The sequence below is a fragment of the Typopeltis vanoorti genome, chromosome 11, assembly GCF_054136105.1.
Source record: "Typopeltis vanoorti isolate ZY-2024b chromosome 11, IOZ_Tvanoo_1.0, whole genome shotgun sequence".
NCBI lineage: Eukaryota > Metazoa > Arthropoda > Arachnida > Uropygi > Thelyphonidae > Typopeltis > Typopeltis vanoorti.
In genome coordinates this window covers 16,365,690-16,384,563 of record NC_143559.1, presented here as the reverse complement: position 1 = coordinate 16,384,563, position 18,874 = coordinate 16,365,690, and the positions used below count along the sequence as shown (strand labels likewise).

General features: G+C 32.6%; 1 protein-coding gene across 1 annotated transcript in view; it reads left to right on the top strand.

Annotated features, from left to right (window-relative positions):
- The window catches only part of LOC150101329 (protein TSLIG3A-like), a 143,562-nt gene that overhangs the window by 37,463 nt on the left and 87,225 nt on the right, over nucleotides 1–18,874 (top strand). Inside the window, exon 3 of the mRNA XM_090400022.1 lies at nucleotides 8,517–8,573. Within this exon, the coding sequence (XP_090256148.1) occupies nucleotides 8,517–8,573 (57 nt within the window). The remainder of the gene's footprint in view (nucleotides 1–8,516; nucleotides 8,574–18,874) is intronic.

The following is an 18,874-nucleotide window of genomic DNA, read 5'->3' as shown; positions in this document are numbered from 1 at the left end:
TGGAATGAGTTCAGAGGTGTATGATGTAGAACATAAAATCTCCTGTGGATCTAGATTGTAAAAATTTATAGTTGTAGTCCCTAATTAAATGGCTACAAAATGATACTGCTTGATTTTGCCAAGGCATTTGACAGAATACCACTTGGAAAACTATTACAAAAGCTGGAGCAAAAGGGAATGATATGAACCTAGTAGCATGGATAATCGGGTGGCTGACAGACAGACAGACAGACACCAGAGAGTAGTATATGATAGAGTAGAATTTAGAAGAATGATGGTGACCAGTGAAGTACCTCAGAGTTCAGTACTAGGACCACTATTGTTCTGTATATTGATGACCGTTTGCTGATGATGCAAAACTGGACAGATGATTTAAATTGGCATTGTGGGCAAAGGATAACGATTGTCAATTTAATGTTGCAAAATTCAAGGTTGTAACTTCGGGTTGAAAAAGTTGCATATGGCGTATCATATTGATGATATTGGATTGCAGGAAACTGATAAGGCTAGGACTTGGGAATAATGTTGGACAAAGAGTTGAAGTTCAGAGGCCATATTACAAAAGTTGGTAAATAGCTCAAAAGATTACTTGGATGTTGAAAAACACATTAACAAGTAAAGATAAGGAAGTTATTATCTCTCTTTATAAGGCTATGCCTCTGCCAAATCTTGACTACTGCACACAGATTTGGTCACCTGGGTTTCTAGGGGACCAGGAGGTGGTCAAAAAAGATTCAGAGATGAGTGACCAAGATGTTTGTGGAATACTCCCTACGAGGATAGGTTGAAGGTTTGTGGGTTACAAAGTTTAATTGATAGGTGGAAAAGAGGGGACATGATAGAAACTTAAGATATTAAAGGGGTTTTATAAAATTGATGCAAGTGAAATTTTTCACTATATGACAAATAGAGAACTAGGGGTCATCTGCGGAAGTTGTGTAAGAGTGTAGTTAGTAGGGATGTGCAGACCACATTGTTTTTTGTGTGGAGAGTGGTGAATGGAATGGATTGCCAGAATTGGTTGTGAGTTCCCTGACAGTGAATGGATTCAAGGAGAGGTATGATGAGATTTGTGTGTATAATGGTTAATTTGGGTCTCCCATGATGAGTTATTCATTCTAAATATGAGTATTCATTGTGAAGAATTTATGATGACAGGAACACACATTAGAGTAATTACTTTACTTATAATTAGGAAAATAACACTCAACATTTCAACCTCTGTATTGATGCCATCATCAGGAAAACATACATATGCACTGGACACAAGCTACAAGACCCTACATAAAAGTAAGATAAATCTAAATGCTTTGTTATCTGTTTACCATTGCCTGACCTGTGGTTAATAATAATAAAATAAAAATTATGAACAAATATAAATTTACAAATTAAAATAAATTTTTTTATGCATATAAGTATAATAATATACAGATGCTAAAAAATAAATAAAAACACAAAAATATAAGTTTTATAATGGAACTACATTAAGCACATCTACAATCTTCTTGTATTAAGGTTTTCTATGTTGGGGCTCTGTCATCATGTTTTGGATGCTGCGATGGTGGTCTGAAAAGTTCTCGGACTAACAATGAAACACCATTTATAATTTCAAAATTATTTTTATTTTTCAACATAATCTTCCTTAAGAGTAATACATTTATTCCAGCGCCATTATCCCATCCCTGTAATGGTTCTCAGTAAGATCTGCAGAATACCCCTCTACAGCTGCAATCACCTCTTGATTTGAAGAAAAACGCTGACCAGTGAGGAAGAGTTTTAGTTTTGGGAAGAGATAGAAATCAGAGGGAGCCAAATCTGGGGAATAGGGTGGATGTTCCAACAATTCATAGTGTAGATCCCTTAATTTTCCCATTGCAAAACACCTTTGTGGGCAGGTGCATTGTCCTGACGAAAGATGATTTTTTCCTTCTGCAAGTCGGGTCTTTTCTCACAAATTTTTTCGTCTAGTCTGGTTAAAAGATCGGAATAATATTCCCCAGTTATTGTTTTACCCTTTTCAAGATAATTAATAAACAAAATGCTTGTAGCATCCCAAAACACCGATGCCACGACCTTTCCTGCTGATGGAACCGACTTTGTCTTCTTTGGCACTGAACAACCGGCTTCTGTCCACTGTTTTGACTGCTGTGTAATGGTGAATCCAAGTCTCATCCATAGTAATAAATTGACGCAGAAAATCAAAATTTTATTCTTGTTAAAATACACCAAGCACTGTTCAGAAATTTTCATGCGAGTACGTTTTTGATCTGCTGTGAGCAAGTGCGGCACCCATCTTGCTCAAAGCTTTTTCATTTGCAATTCTTCATGCAAAATATATCCTACATGTTCTTTTGAAATGCCTGTAGTCTCAGCAATTACACACATTTCGACTCGCCGGTCATCCAATACCATATCATGCACTTAATCGATGATTTCTGGTGTTGTTACACTTTTTGGACGTCCTTCACGTGGATCATCTTCAAGGCTGGTACCGCCATGTTTAAACTCGGCAGCCCATTTCTTAATTGTTGAAAACGAAGGAGAAGAGTATCCGTAAACTATTTTGATCTTCGAATGAATTTTTCTATTAAGCTTTCTTTTAGAAAAAGTTTTATAACCACACGATACTCAATTTTATCCATTTCAAGAGATGCAGACAATACTTTTGCTTCAGACAGCTGTATAAAACAAACTACTTGATAGAATGACTTGCAATTTCACATGGATGCTTATGAGAGATGTACCAACTTAGAAAAAAAAAATCTTGCCAAAAGTGTTGCCATCTGTGGTTGAGACCGAGAACTTTTTAGACCACCCTCATATATAGGTTTGCAGAAGGACCCATGTGTCTCGTATATAGGCACATGGGTCCTTCAGATTCTTGGAATGCGCCATTTATGTTTGCAATGTGAACACAAACGGCACATGAAATTTTTCCACTATGGTAATTCAGACATGTTAGACACGTACTTCAATTATGTCACAGAATCAATTGGAATGACACGAAGTTGAAACCTCTCACAAGTATTTAAGCACCATTCGATTTATGCAGATTTTCAACGTATGTGGGTGGGTACCTTCGGAGGAATTAACCACATAATTGAGGACTTAATCTGTTTTAAGTCATATTTCATCGATTCTGCATTGTTGTAGATGGTGAAGACGGAGAGCTGTAGAGTAGGTGCCCTCCCTCGATGAGTCTTTGGACTCCTTGGAGGTGTTACAAAATAATAATAATTCTGCATTTTCATCACATCCGACATTTTTTTTTTGGGTATATTTATGGCATTTATTGTTAAATGATCTATTTCCATTTGTAACTGTATAAGTAGTGCTTTAAAAGTCCGTGTAAAGAAGTTTCTAATAATGTTCATTCCATTGTTTTTTTGGGCATCATGTTGAGACAAGCATTACTTTTTTTTTAAAGCTTAAATTTTTAATTACTTTAAAAAAAATTTTGTTCTTGTTTGGTTTGGATATTGTTTTCTGTGTTACTTGAGAAATTGTTCAATGATTCATCATAAGCTCATTTCAGCTACTGATTTTGTAGTTTTTCTTTTTTATATATTTTCTTTTTCAGGTTATTTGTGTTATATACTTACCTTCCTTTTATAGCTTGTTCCGTTTCACCACTATACTCATAGTCCTTTTTTTTTTTTTTTTTTTATTTTTATGACCACTTTGCATCTAAAGCTTACCTATACTGTTTATATTTTTTCCATTCTAGAAACATTCAATCATTTTTCCTTTGATAAAGAAATTGCTTATTGTAGTTTGTTGAGATATCTTCTCAGATTTGGTATAAATTCTGAATACTTTTTCCATGAAATAGGCCACGCTGTTCTTTTCAGTGTATTGTTTTTAATGAAAAGAAAAGCTGTTCTTTTTACTTATATAATTTAATCTCAATCTATATGTAGTACATTACATATTTTTGAATATCCTTTCTGAATATAAACATTTAAGTTAATAATTGTGACAGCTTCCCGACTTCCATTTTTATTAATTCTGTCTTCTGAACTACCTATAACAACTTATAAAATGAAGTAATTTTCAACACATGCATTTAGATTATCACCACAATTAATATTTAATTGTGGTGATAATATGTTACTAGGCTATATTTCCTGTTGTCATTTATCACAGAAGTATTTCTTCTTTCTTCTGGAACATAACTTCAGGTACTATTAGAGATTTTATCATTCTTAAGTTTTAAAATAACAATTCTGTTATGTAATTTTCTGTTTTTTGTGTCTATTGACTACTCTTTGTTTGTCTCCCTTTGACTTATTTGGCTATGATGGCTGCCAGCATAGTTCTTGGGTGTTTTTGGTATATATATATATATATACCACTTTTAGCATTTATGTGTACATCTTAATGCAGATGATAATGAATACTTATTAATGCTTTCACAATGAATGTTTAATCTCATAATCTCATCTTCCATTTTGTGCTAGCCTCAGTGGTCTGTCACAGCCAAGTAACTTTGTTTCTTGGAAATCTCATACTTGGGACACTTAATCCTATCTATGTTGTGTGCTATGCAGTGGCAGCCGGTGAAAATTTTAAGTGGGGGTGCTGCATATACAAAATCAGAAAAATAATTCATTTTTTCCTAATCAGTAACCATTTTATGAATAAATAAATTTACTTATTAAAAAATGCTTTATTAAAAGTATTATTTTCAAATAATATTTTAAATATTTTTTAATATTATATATTAAATTCAATATTAATAAAAAATTTTAATAATATTTTTGCATGCAAGCATACAGTTAATCTGTAGCAACACTGCTCAACGAGCAGTGTCGGATTCACTTGTTACATACAGTAATAAGTGCAAACGAATATCGGCGAGTCTATCCGCAACTAACTGAACGTGATGATTCCGACACTGCGTTAGATTTCAGTGCATGTGTTTTGTAATCTAAAGCATTAATCGAACAATTCCAATTATTAACTATTCAGTCAATGTCGAAACATAAGCTGTAACCTTTAACATGTTGTATTGCATTTATATAATGTTGTAAGCATTGTTATTGTTTATAAACACAGGTAAAATATAATTTTTTCGTTTTTTCCTTGGGGTGCTACAGTGTCACAGTGCTTATATACAAGCTGCCACTGGTGCTATGACTGTAAATCACGTGTTCATTTCTAAATAGGATTCAAATTCTGATTTTTCTAACCAAATAGCTTCACTATACAAACTGAGCCATAGAGGTTCTCATAATCTAATAAATATTTTATTATTCTTCCATTTCATAATAGAGGCAAGATAAATATTCTGCAGTTACTATAATGATCAAATGATAATCTCGGCTGGCCTTGGTTAGTTGAGTGGATGGTGGCTCTGCTCTCCATCCTCCAAGTTCTGAGTTGAAATCCTGCTGTGGAATGGATGTTTGTAAATATCATGAAGTGATAAGTTTTATAATGTTGTAAGCATTGTTATTGTTTATAAACACAAATAAAATATAATTTTTTCGTTTTTTCCTTGGGGGTGCTAGTGTCGCAGTGCTTATATACAAGCTGCCACTGGTGCTATGACTGTAAATCACGTGTTCATTTTTAAATTGGATTCAAACTCTGGTTTTTCTAACCACATAGCTTCACTATACAAATTGAGCCACAGAGGTTCTCATAATCTAATAAATATTGTATTATTATTCTATTTCATAATAGAGGCAAGATAAATATTCTGAAGTTACTATAATGATCAAATGTCCACCATGAGGCCATTGGTGGAGGTTTAAAGTAGAAAAAAAAAGTGCATTGTGTGATCTTTAGAGCAAGATTTAAAGGTTTCTCATGCATCCTATGCTAGGTGCTAATGTGTATAGATTTCTGATCTTTCATGAGTGTTTTGTTCTGAAAAAAGTTCATGCTGTAACAGGTCAAGTCTAACACAAAAGAAGATATGTTCATGTGGTAAGTGTCGAATACCCTAATGAAAAATACATTTTCCTTGCTTTTTTATATGACCAAAACTAGATGTTTGTATTCTATAATTTGAAATTAATGGAACCATAATGTTTATTAATATAAATTACTACTTCCATATGGTATATCTTCTTTCTCTTTACCATCTCAGTTCAGTTGCTAGTGGATGGAAATTATGTACCTTACTGTTATTGAATAAAATATTGCAGTATCATTGCATATGGCACCTTTTTTAACATTTTTCAGTAGAAATAAAATTATTTTAATTATTTTTTATTGTGTGTGTGTAAAACACATATGATAAACTGAATTTGTAGCATTAAAATCGCCCAAAATTTTTTCCTTGGGGACGGGGGGACTCCTCTTGCCCAAATTGCGAGTTAGGGTGCCTGCTCTTTCTGTGGGGAATGGAATGGATTACAGGATTTATATACAAATTTATATACAAATACAAATGCTTTGTGTGAAGCATTTCCATTTTGTAAAATGCTGCAGAGATAATTTCACAGATATTTAATTATTCCTTCAAGATATTGATGACATTTAATTATTCACAGATATTCCTTCAAGATATTTAATTGATAACCATATTGATTAAATAAATATAGAGAATTCTGCAGTATCTAAGGTTAAAAAAAAGGGAAATTGCAATGAATTCTGGTTAATTGGGACACATCAGGAATAGCATAAATTTTGGTCCAATTAAGTGGCTGCCCCAATTAAATAAATTTGCACATCAAGAATGTACTTACAACAAAATGCAAGTTTAGACAAGGTTTTCATTTATTGCATAGCAAAATTACTGACTTATAGATGAACGTAAACAATTGGCTTTAATTAAATAAAATCTATGCCATAGAAATAATTTCATTTATATACATATCAAACACATATGCAGTTCTTGTCAGTTAATGACATTGTAGGAATTGGTCGAGTGTAGTCTATCTTTATTGACTCCAATTAAACAGTTGACAGGTATTCAATGCAGACATGGTATGCCTTCCTGCATAAAACAGAGTCGTAATTCAGTAATAAATTTTCTAGCATCCTGTGTAGTCACTTGTTCCATCTTGGGAGTGTCATCCTCGTCACTTTTTTTTCTTCTTCTGATATCCTGTGATGTTTTGCTTCACTTTATTCCTCACAATCTCATTTTCATTATATATCAGTGGATGCAAATGATTCATGGTTTCTGTCATAGTTGATGTCTAATGGGACATAATTTTCACTATTGGCGATATCTGGCATATCCATGATTGAATGTTTTAAACAACACTGAATAGTTTTTCATGGTCTTGTTGCTTATTCCTTGCCATCTTTGCCATAAATTGCATTGCTTGTCAGAGATTAACTTTTGCACTGAATTCCTCATCAGTTGTTGAGATCCAGTAAAACTTTTCTTAATTTCTGTTGTAATTCCATGTCTCAACTCATAAGCTTGTAATTCCATGTCTCAACTCATAAGCCAATTCTTAAAAAATTCAGATATCATCCACAAATTTTTTCATGGTACTGAACTGGTAAACTCTATTCTAATCCCTTTAAAGTATCAATGCCATGTTTCTGATGACAGCTTTTGTTACTAGTTCCTGACATTTTGATCCACTTTATTGTGTTTATAACAGAGAGAACCATCTGATGTGGCATGATAAAATAACCCTTTCTTATATAGAGAAAACCTGTGGAGGATCCGTAACTATAGAATAACACGTATGCCACAGTAAATGACTTTTTTATTATGTAGCTGTTATATTTTAATTTAATTCATTTTAATTTCAGCCCATTAGGTTTAATCCATGAACACACAATTGTATACGTAGTTGTGTGTTCATGGATTAAGGATTCCAATTTAAGCATGCATGCTACTGTTTTTTTTTAATTCATTTCCTATTGTTGTTCGATCATTGTATATTGATGACGACTTATGAGACATAAGACGAAATACTTGCATATAATAAAAAAGTTATTTACTGTGGCATACATGTTATTCTATAATTAAAATAACTCTTAAGGATACCAAGTTAATTTTATAAACTTGGTTTTTTTACTGGCAACTAGTTGCCCTGGCGTTGCACTACCTTTTAGACTTGAACTACATTCAGGCGCAAACTTAACTGTTTTGCTTACTTGGGAGAAGGAGTAAAAAAAACAAGTTTATAAAATTACTTGGTATCCTTAATATATATTATCCCCAAGATTAAAAAAAAAAAAATTTCACATAAAATAACTCTGTTTTGTCAGTATTGCAGGTGTCATTAGTACTAAATTTTTGAATCGAAAATTATACATAATTTTTCCAACTGTGGTAGAGGTTACTTGCTGGCCTGATTAACTGGCAGATCAATTAATCAGAATCTACTGTAGTGTACTTTTAATTTTAAAACTTATTGATTTCTAGACATCAAACTTCTTGAAGACTTAGCAGGATCAGTAATAATCATGAAAGCTGAGAAAAGTGGAATGTTTTGCAACTTTTTTTTGTAGTAGTACTCATAAATAAGAGTAAGTACAGTTTATTTTAATATTTGTTTCATTGTATTATAATAAATATATGCATCATTTTTTAATAGGTTCTGATGATTCTAGTTCTTTCCTGTTGGAATTGAGTTCGTTGTTAAAAGAACTAAGTATGCAATTTATTTTTTTAATTAAACATTATTTTTAAAATAGAACTATAGACATATATATTAATGATATTATACATAATTGATTAGTATAATGTAACTTTCCCCTCCTTACTACAAAGTTGGTACCAGTATTCCAAGTTTTTTATGCAACTAAATGCCATTTCATTAATTTTGCTGTAATAAATAAAAAAATTAAAAAAAAAACTTTTAAATAGAAGACTTAGAACTTATCTCACATTAATAAAAGATAGCACATGGACAATTTTGAAAAGTTTATTTAAATCAAAAATGTAAGCTCATTTTAATAGATTAACTAATTACAATTGACCCCTGAACAACATGAGAATTAGGGATGCCGACAACCCACATTGTTCGAAAATTCACGTATAACTTTGGACTCCCCAAAAACTTTACTAATAGCTTATTCTCATAGACAGGCTTATACGTTGGTTATGCATTACTAAATCACTTAAGGAATTGAACGACGTAGATACGAATATAAATTAAATTATACTTTAATAAATATTCCTATCTACGTTGTTCAATTCCTTAAGTGATTTAGTAATACTAATAGCTTACTGTTGACCGGAAGCCATACCAATAACATAAACAGTTGATTAACACATATTTTGAATGGTATGTATGTATATATACTATATTCTTACAATGAAGTAAGCTAGAGAAAAGAAAATGTTATTAAAGAAAATCATAAGGAAGTGAAAATACATTTACAGTACTATACTGTACTGCATTTATCGATATTGTAAGTTTTCGTCATTTGTTTACAAGATGAATTGTGTCTGTCAGTACCTACATCAATATTGTCTTGCATGACACAAAACACTGTAGATGTTATACATATTACTAACACTTGACATCAGAAATGAAAAGATAATGTGAATTCATATTTATTTACAGGTATAACGATTCATGCATTGATAATGAAGCAGCAGCCATACAATTGCTTTATGGTAGCCTAGTGTAATCAGTACGATTGCTTCCCAATAGCCTAGCCTAGCCTAGCCTAGCCACTAATGAATCATTACAAAACTTATTTTATGTTAATTAACTAATTAATTACAGTTAATTTTATGCAGTTATGATTTAATACTGCATCGTTACATTTTTTTGCATTTCTTGACTGTGAATGGCTATGTATGGTCTGTAAGTGTTTGTGTGTGTAAGTTTTGATAAAGTTTAACTTTTTATAATAGATTTCTGTATACTTTATGGTAGTAAATGATCAAATAGACTGTATATCATATATTTTTTGAATTCATAACGTACCTAACTTTTTCTTAATTTTTTTGATATTTCTAAGCTGTGCAGTTCGTCTGCGAGTTTTTTCAAATTATCGTAAATCTTCAAAAAATTTTCCAATATATTTATTCATAAAAAATCACATATAAGTGGATCCCCACTGTTTAAACTCACGTTCAAGGGTCAACTGTATTACTGTTCAAATATTAATGTTTAAATATTAATGATGTTCAGCAAAATAATTTGCAGATGATAAAAGTTTATTTTTCACTTGGTTAGACTATAATAAATTTAGTTTAATCCTTTATCCAAGTGTGAGCAAACAAAGTTTGCACCTGAAAGTATCTTCAGGACTGGGGTAAGGTGGTACAACACCAGGCAACTCGTTGCAAAGGTGAAGCAAGCTAACATCACTCCTATCTCAGTATCTCCCATAATGCAAAACACATCTCCTTGCGGATATGTATAATGTTATGCATTAAGGGACCTCAATAAAGGTCGAAACTAGTGTGGGTAGTGGCCCTTCCCTTAATGCATAACATTATACATATCCGCAAGGAGATGTGTTTTGCATTATGGGAGATACTGAGATAGGAGTGATGTTAGCTTGCTCCACCTTTGCAACGAGTTGCCTGGTGTTGTACCACCTTACCCCAGTCCTGAAGATACTTTCAGGTGCAAACTTTGTTTGCTCACACTTGGATAAAGGATTAAACTAAATTTATTATAGTCTAACCAAGTGAAAAATAAACTTTCAACATCTTTCTCTAAATTCAGAGTAATTTAATAAAAAGGTGGCACACCATTTGGCAACTCCTATAGGTGGAGATGACCTTGCTAATGCTTCTGTGTGGTATCTCCACTTGGGCCTGGCTCCCACTGAAGAGACTTCAATAAAGGTCGAACCTAGTCTGGGTAGTGGCCCTTCCCTTAATGCATAACATTATACATATCTGCAAGGAGATGTGTTTTGCATTATGGGATACTGAGATAGGAGTGATGTTAGCTTGCTCCACCTTTGCAATGAGTTTCCTGGTGTTGTACCACCTTACCACAGCCAATACAATGTCATTGGCTCTTTTACCCAAATTCTAGGGCATTACTGAAGTGTTATAAAATTAATATATGAAGAATAAAAACAGGAGAAAATTTTGACATACCTTTTTTGGATGTTGTTTTCTGTCTCCTTATTCCAGCGAGGTGCCTTCATATGCTGTTAATCTGTTAAAGGAAGAGTTTTTTTTGGGGTAAGTGGGGGAATTATTTGAGAAAAAAACTCAGGTTTTTATATATGTATAATATTAAGGATGGGTAGAGAGCTTTTTTTTTGGGGGGGGGGGGAAGGATCTGAAGATCGAAATTATTTTTGTGGGGAAGAGGAGGGATTTAAGGGAAAAAAATTGGGGTGCCTTTTCAACAACTGTCATCTTTGGAACTCGTGGGGGAAGTGGATACTATGTCATGTCGGTTAGGTGTTTCTGTCTTTGGTGTACTTGTGTTGTCTCCTATTGGTCGGAATCATGACCTAATTTTTATGTTATGTTTTTTGCGTTTTTTATCTGGAACAGAACATTTAAACAATAAAAAAACGCAACAACCAAAAGAAAAACAGGATACAAAGTACAGGAAAAACTGAGATAGCAGTCCACACCCTTGAACAAAAACATATCCCCCAAATCAACAAGGCCATAATATTTGACATACAAGACAACGAAACAATGCTTAGAATATCGGAAACGATGGCCATAAAATGTGACGAAAATTCAATAAACGTCCACCGACCCTACATAATCTCCGAGAGTTGGAAGCTCCATAACATAAAAATTAGGTAATCGCAACTCTGACCAATAGGAGACAACACAAGTACATGTAACTGACATGACATAGTATCCGCTCATTCCCCACACACAAGTTCCGAAGACGATGGTTGTCGAAACAGCTCACACCCAGTTTACTCCTACCCCTGACTTTTTTCCCTTAAATCCCTCCTCTTCCTCAAAAAATAATTTCTATCTTCAGATCCTTCTCTCACCCTTCCCTTCCCAAATGCTCTCTACCCACCTTAATAATAATAATAATAATAATTATTATTATACATATATAAAAACCCAGGTTTTTTCTGAAATAATTCTCCCACATTACTTTACCCCCACTTCTCCAAAAAAAAAAAAAAAAACCTTTCTTTAGCAGCGTATGAAGGCACATCGCTGGAATAAGGAGACAGAAAACAACATCCAAAAAAGGTATGTCCAAATTTTCTCCTATTTTTATTCTTATATTAGTTTTATAAGACTTCAATAATGCCCTAGAATTTGGGTAAAGAGCCAATGACGTAAAAAAAAAAGGGGGGGGGGGCTCCTAAATGAAAGTAGGCTATATTAGCCATTAAAATAATAGTTTATTTTTAGAGGGGTAACATGAGAATTTTCCCAGAAATAATAACTACAAAACTAATGATATATTATGGTATAGAAACAATTGTAAAAATGATTCATAATTGTAAATTAAGACAAAAATTAGTAAATTGTGCATCAAATAGAACTGCAAGAGGTAAGATTATTTATACTTCAGTGAGACGGGAAGAATAATATTGTATGCTACATAAGGAAGATTTTAAAAAGAAGGGATCCCGTAGAAAAGAAAATTTTATATTTTCAGAAAGCCTGACAAAGAAAATGATTGTGATGAACATTTTTGTTGTGAAAACAAGGTGTTTAGTCTGGTAGACTTGATTAACTATATCTCAAACAATCCAATAATAGAATGAGTCAGAGAATGAATAATTTTAATATTTTTGGATAAGAAAAACTAAAGTGTAGATTTATTTTAGAAGGCCTTGGATCCAGTTAATTTTGTAGTTGTTCATGTAAATTTGTTTAAAATGTATATATTGTTTTAGTTTCATTAAATGTATTTGGTTTTTATTTCATCTTGAGTCAATTTTCTAGATTCTAAAAGCAATAGTTAAGTCATTGCACCAATCGGAATTGAACGATTGTATAATTATTATTATTATATAACACCTCCAGGGAGTCCCAAGACTCATCGAGGGAGGGTACCTACTCTATAACTCTTTGTCTCCACCAATCACAACTACATTCATCATCTACACCAACACCATCTACCGTCGACCGTCACCACTAGTATTTTCACAGACAAACATTCATGCCCACGGTGAGATTCGAACCCGCAACCTTTTGTCTGGAGAACAGATACGCTAACCTCTCGGCCAGCCAGGCCGGCTAATTAATAAACACTGGAGTATAAAAATCAATTTACAGAGAATTTGGAAAAAATTGAAAAAGTTAACAATGTGATGGTTGGAATGAGTGATTTGAGGCAAAAGTACGATCTGAGAGAAGATGGAAAAAAGCACAACAAAAAACTAAATATTGGGAGTCTGTTGCTAATATATGATAGGAATGAGAAGAGCTGTAATTGCAAATGAATTAGTAAGTAGGAGAAATGGTGTTCACCAATTGCACACATCATTTCATTTGTGTCAGGAGAAAATGTTTGGTATGAGTGAATGTGAATTGCCAGCAGAATTAGATATATTTGTGATACTTAGCATTTGTAAATGTAGTGAAATCCAAAAATTATAGGCATGAGTGAGACTTATGGAGGAGGAGGATAGTGTTATATGAATAGAATAAGATTGATTCAGTTTATTCAGGGAAGATATAGATAAGCAGGATGGAGATAGCACTACTGATCACAGTAGTGAACAGGGCTTTTTATGTGACATTCACTCGCAAAAGGGTGTAAATGGGCTAAGGGATTATTTTATATAACTTTTTTTGTATTTTTATTTGTTTTTTTACATCTGGAAACTGCACTGATTGGAGACTTCAGCAGTTCTGAAGTCTTACTTGAAAAAGTAAGGCAGTTCTCTCACACCAAGTGATGAAATTCATCCCCTACATAAACACAATTACAAATACTCATGCTCATGGCAGAATTTAAAAGAGCTAAGTTTGATATCAATTCTGATAATCACATTTACTGCCACTTTCTTTCATAATATGATTCATAGAGATCACGGGTGGCTAAGTTTTAGACATTGGGGGCTACTTACCTAGTGAAAATATCTCTGCAGGCAACTATAGATGCGATCGAAAATTGTGGAATATTTTTGAGATTTTTAAAAGTTTATAAGGCAATAAATATAACAAAAAAAAAGAAAATTTATTGTTCATAACTTTATTAAAAAAATAATAACAATAAAAAAATACAAAAAACTAAATAAAATTATACAAGCAAAATTGAATATTTTAATTTAATTGGATGATACCTGACATTGCATAGATGCAGCTAAGCAATCATAATCTGGATCGTATGAACTTAAAGAAATTTGTAAACACGATTCCAGATGTTGATCACTTAACTGCGATCTATGCTTTGTCTTAATAGCATTCATACATGAGAATGCCAATTCGCACAAATAAGTTGATCCAAAAAATGTGTTAAAATAAGTGGCAATTCTCCAAATATTTGGATATTTACTTTTGTGGATCAACTTCCAAAAACTATTATTTGAAGCAATTGATTTGAGGTGGATATCACATTTCATATTTATAATTTCTTCTTCCAAATCTACTCTATTTGTGTCGAGAAATTCATTCAATTTTGATGCTGTATTCTCAATATTTATATTAATATTTTCATTGAAGTGATATGATAAAAAAGTAGCGATATCATTGAGTTTACTGATTCCTACAAATCTTACCTCAAATTCGTTCATTAAAAGTCTTATGCTTTCGGCGTGTTTATTAAAGGTGACGTTTTGTATATCCTTTGACTGGTCGGCCAAATTTTTAAAATGTTTCAATTCACACCACTTTAATTATATTTTAAGCATGTTTAATTTTTTCCTTGAATGATTTTAAGGAGCTTATCATATCAATGATTGTTTTTTTTTTCCTTGTAATTCTAAGTTTAGGTTATTTAGTTTTTCTGTAATGTCACAGAAAAAGGCGAGGCCAAGTAGCCATTCTTTATAATTTAATTCTGGATGTGAATCATCTCTGTTTTTCAAAAACGAATTTATTTATGGATGAAATTCTCTGAATCTTGCTAAAAATGTGGCACGGCTTAACCATCTTGCATCAGTATGTAACAATAATTCACTATGCTCGCTCTCGCATTCTTTTAGCAAAGACCGAAATTGACGACGCAGCAAGCTATTTGATCTTATTGAATTAACAATTTTGAAAGCAACATTCATAACATGATTGGATTTCAGTACTTTTGAACACAAGGCCTGCTGATGGATGTTGCAATGATAGTCCACAAAACTTGGTATATCTTCATCGTTTTTACAAAGAGTGACGAAACCGATTTTATTACCTACCATTGCAGGCGCTCCGTCCGTAGTTATTGACACTAACTTATGAATTGGAAAACTTGTACTTACACTGTAATTCTTAAATAGATCATAGATATCTTGACCTCTTGTTTGTCCTTGAATTGGAATAATGGTTAATAATTCTTCTGTGGCCGACATATTCTCAAAAACCATTCGAATAAAAATACATAATTGTGCAGTACCAGCGTAATCAGTAGATTTGTCAAACTGTAGTGACAAAAAATTGCACTTGTATATGTTTTCATGCAGAATCTCTTCTAGATTCCGGATGGTTTCTTCTGCTCTATGCATGATTGTGCTTCGTGATAATGACATATTGTTAATAGCAGTTATTTCTGATTTATTCTTAAAATTTTGAAATAATATTTCACAGCTTTGAAGGCTTCCTTCCATAATTCTCCATCTTGAAACGGCTTATTACGTTTAAAGTTTCAGCAACTTTGAATGACGCAATTGTAGCAGCCTTTGCACCTACAATTGTACTTGACGAAAATATTTTGTTGTGCTGTCAGTAGTGTCTTCGTTTGATGTATCTTTGCTTTTTTTAAGGCAGTGCCCTGTGGATAATCTTCTTCGTAGTTTTTATGAACAGTTCGATAGTGTCTTTCAACATTTGCTTTTTTCGGTAAAGCCACATTCACATTGCAAATTATACATACGCATTTGTCTTTCATCATAATAAAGAAAAAATCTTCTTCCCATTCTTTATGATAGTGATAAGTTTTTATTTTTTTCACACTTGTTCTTGGCTCACTCATTGTTATCCTTAATTGTTTTTTTTTTATTTTTTAACAATACTAATTGCATTCACTTGCTTAATTTAAAATAATACACACTAAAGATCGATAAACAGAAAACGATTTTATGGGATTATTCTGTACTAAAATACTGGATAATCGAGACACTTTGGCTGCAAGAGTCTTGATCAAAACAATACACAGATGGACTGTCAACTGCCAGTGTACGCGTCATCAGGCATGTTACCATTGGGCGCATTCAGAACTGTCAAGCGAATGTTTCTGGACGAAGCGAATCATGTGACTGCTGTAAAGCGATGCCTTTATTGTTAACCGCTAAATTATAAATAAACTTTACATCAGATTAGAAACAAATTAGTTTGACATATTTGACAATTTTTTTATCAATTAATAATTTTGATTATCATTTATCTATTCATTTTCAATCTATTTATTCGTTTAATTTGCTACATTCGTTAAGTAATGAATAATTTGCTACATTCAGGTGCCTTGCGGTTGACGTCTTGGCCACCCCTGATATAGATGATGAATAATGGAGTTAGAGTGTGCACACCCTTATCTTAGACCTATTTATATGAAATCACCTTTTTTGTACTTCTTCAATTCTAACTTCTGACTTACCATTTAAATATAGACTACACATTGCTCTGTGTTCAATTTATCCCATATAACTGTAGCATTTTGAACAATTTTTCTCTTATCATGTGCTTTTCCTGATCTACAAAACCTAAATACAGATCCTTATATTTCCACAGTTTCTCATCTGTTTGTTGTAAAGTGTATTTCATCCTGACAACCTCCGTTTGGCTTTGCCCCAGCTTGTTCTCAAAATTTTTTCTTCTACAGTTTTTGTTAGCCTTTTTTCAAAGTATGCTTACATGGAACACTTAGTAGAGAAATTGCTTTATAATTCTCACATTTTTTTTTACTTTCAGTTTTATTTCTCTTTTAATAGATGAGCATGAGAGCTCTCCTCAAGTCATCCAGAATTCAGCCTTCTGACAAAGGCCTTAATTGTACAGTGTAGTCACTGTGAAACTTTTATACCTCCCTGTTTCAGCATTGCTGGTTGAATATCATATACTTAAACTGTCTTCCACATTTTCAGCCTCTTGATAACTTTTTTTTATCTCATGTATTCTGTACTCCAGATTGCATTCTGCTTGAATATTTTCTACTATATTCTGTCAATGCTTCTTTCATTTTACAGTTTTTCAAAGTAATTGCTCCAGATATTCCGAATGTCTTTAGTTTCAGTTTTCATGTCATCTTTATTATCTCCAATTCTTTTTACTATCTACTTTTCTCAATTTCTCTGCTTTTGCAATAGCCTCCAGAACATTTTGCAGCCTTCCTGATATGTACTTCTATACCGAAGTCTTCCCATGACATTTGTTTAGCTTCTTGTACACATTCCATAACTCTTACATTTTTCTCTATTTTCTTCTTTACCAGGACTGTCTCTAACTTGCATCCAGCATGGAGTTCTGATTTTCCTTTCCTTGCCACTGCAAGCTTCCATAGTTGAATCAGTCTGTGTTTATTTTGGTTTATATAATATTTCTGTAGTTGAGTCTAAAATTCACCCGTGAAAGCTACTTAATTTTAATTATTTTTTTAAACTTTCTTACATATTTTTCTTTTCAATATGAACCATTTTTATTCTACTGAAAACTAAATGGACTTTTTTATTATATTTATATTATATTATTTTATTATATTTTATTATATTTTCTTATTTCAAATCTCCTGTATACTTGTGTATCTTGAACCAGTGTGAATATATCCCTGTCAGTGATAATATAGTCAATAAGACTACTTTTTTTTTCCTTGCCTTCTCACATGTGAGTGTGTATATCTTTATCTTGAAACAAAATGGTGAGCAGTTGCTTTCTCTAATAACTTGAGAAATTCCCCTATCTCTGTCTTAGAAGAACTTCTTAGCCTTATCTCAAATATGCTTATGTAAATCTTACATGGAATACTTAGTAAAGAAAGTGCAAAATAAAAAACCTGTAGGACATAGGCATAAATAAGAGTCATTGTTCAATTGCTTATATTACAAGTTGCTCTCAACTCTATACTTGTCTGTCAATCTTGAAGTTTTTCTTTCTGCTTGGTGTTGCTACTCCAATCTTTCCTTGATCACTGTTGTCTGAAAATAACATTCTATATTTATTATTAAGCAGATCTCATTGTTATAGTATTCCTCTTCTCAGTAACACAATTTATGTCTATGTGGTGTTTCTCTAGATCTTCTGCCAGTTTAATTTCTTTTCTGTTAATACTTATGTTGATGGTGCCTATCTTGAATTCTGCTACACTGATCCAGTAGCTGACTTTCACTGTGTCTTACCTGTTTCCTGACAACAGTGACATAGCAAAATTCAGAATCCATCATACCGGCTTTTACCCATGTTGCATTTTCAAGCAGCTTCTGATCCAATGAGAACTGCTTTTCTTACCAGCAGACCTTTTTAATATAGTTTAATAAATCTTTTTATGACCTGATCACATGGTTGAATTCTTGGCAGATTGCAGAAAAGAGCCCATCATTTACTTTTTTTTCTCTTTTTGAGGCCTTCAGATAAAATTATTTTATCTAATGACTTGATGTAATCATAAGACTTAGGATAATCCATGCCATCTTGTTTATGATATAAGAAAATGCTGTGTGTATTTTGGAAAAGTTTTTCCACTGTTGTGTCATAAGTTTTTATGATCATCCCAGTCACGAAAGGTTTTATAACTGCTGCACGTAAATACTGTATTTGATGCAAGGATAAAATAATCCAGGAATCATCTTGCTTTAGAGACCGAATGCTGTTGAAAGTTTTTTCACTTGGTTATACTATAAATTAAAGATGCCATAAAATCTTATTCCTGGTTTCATCCTTTATCCAAGTGTAAGCAAA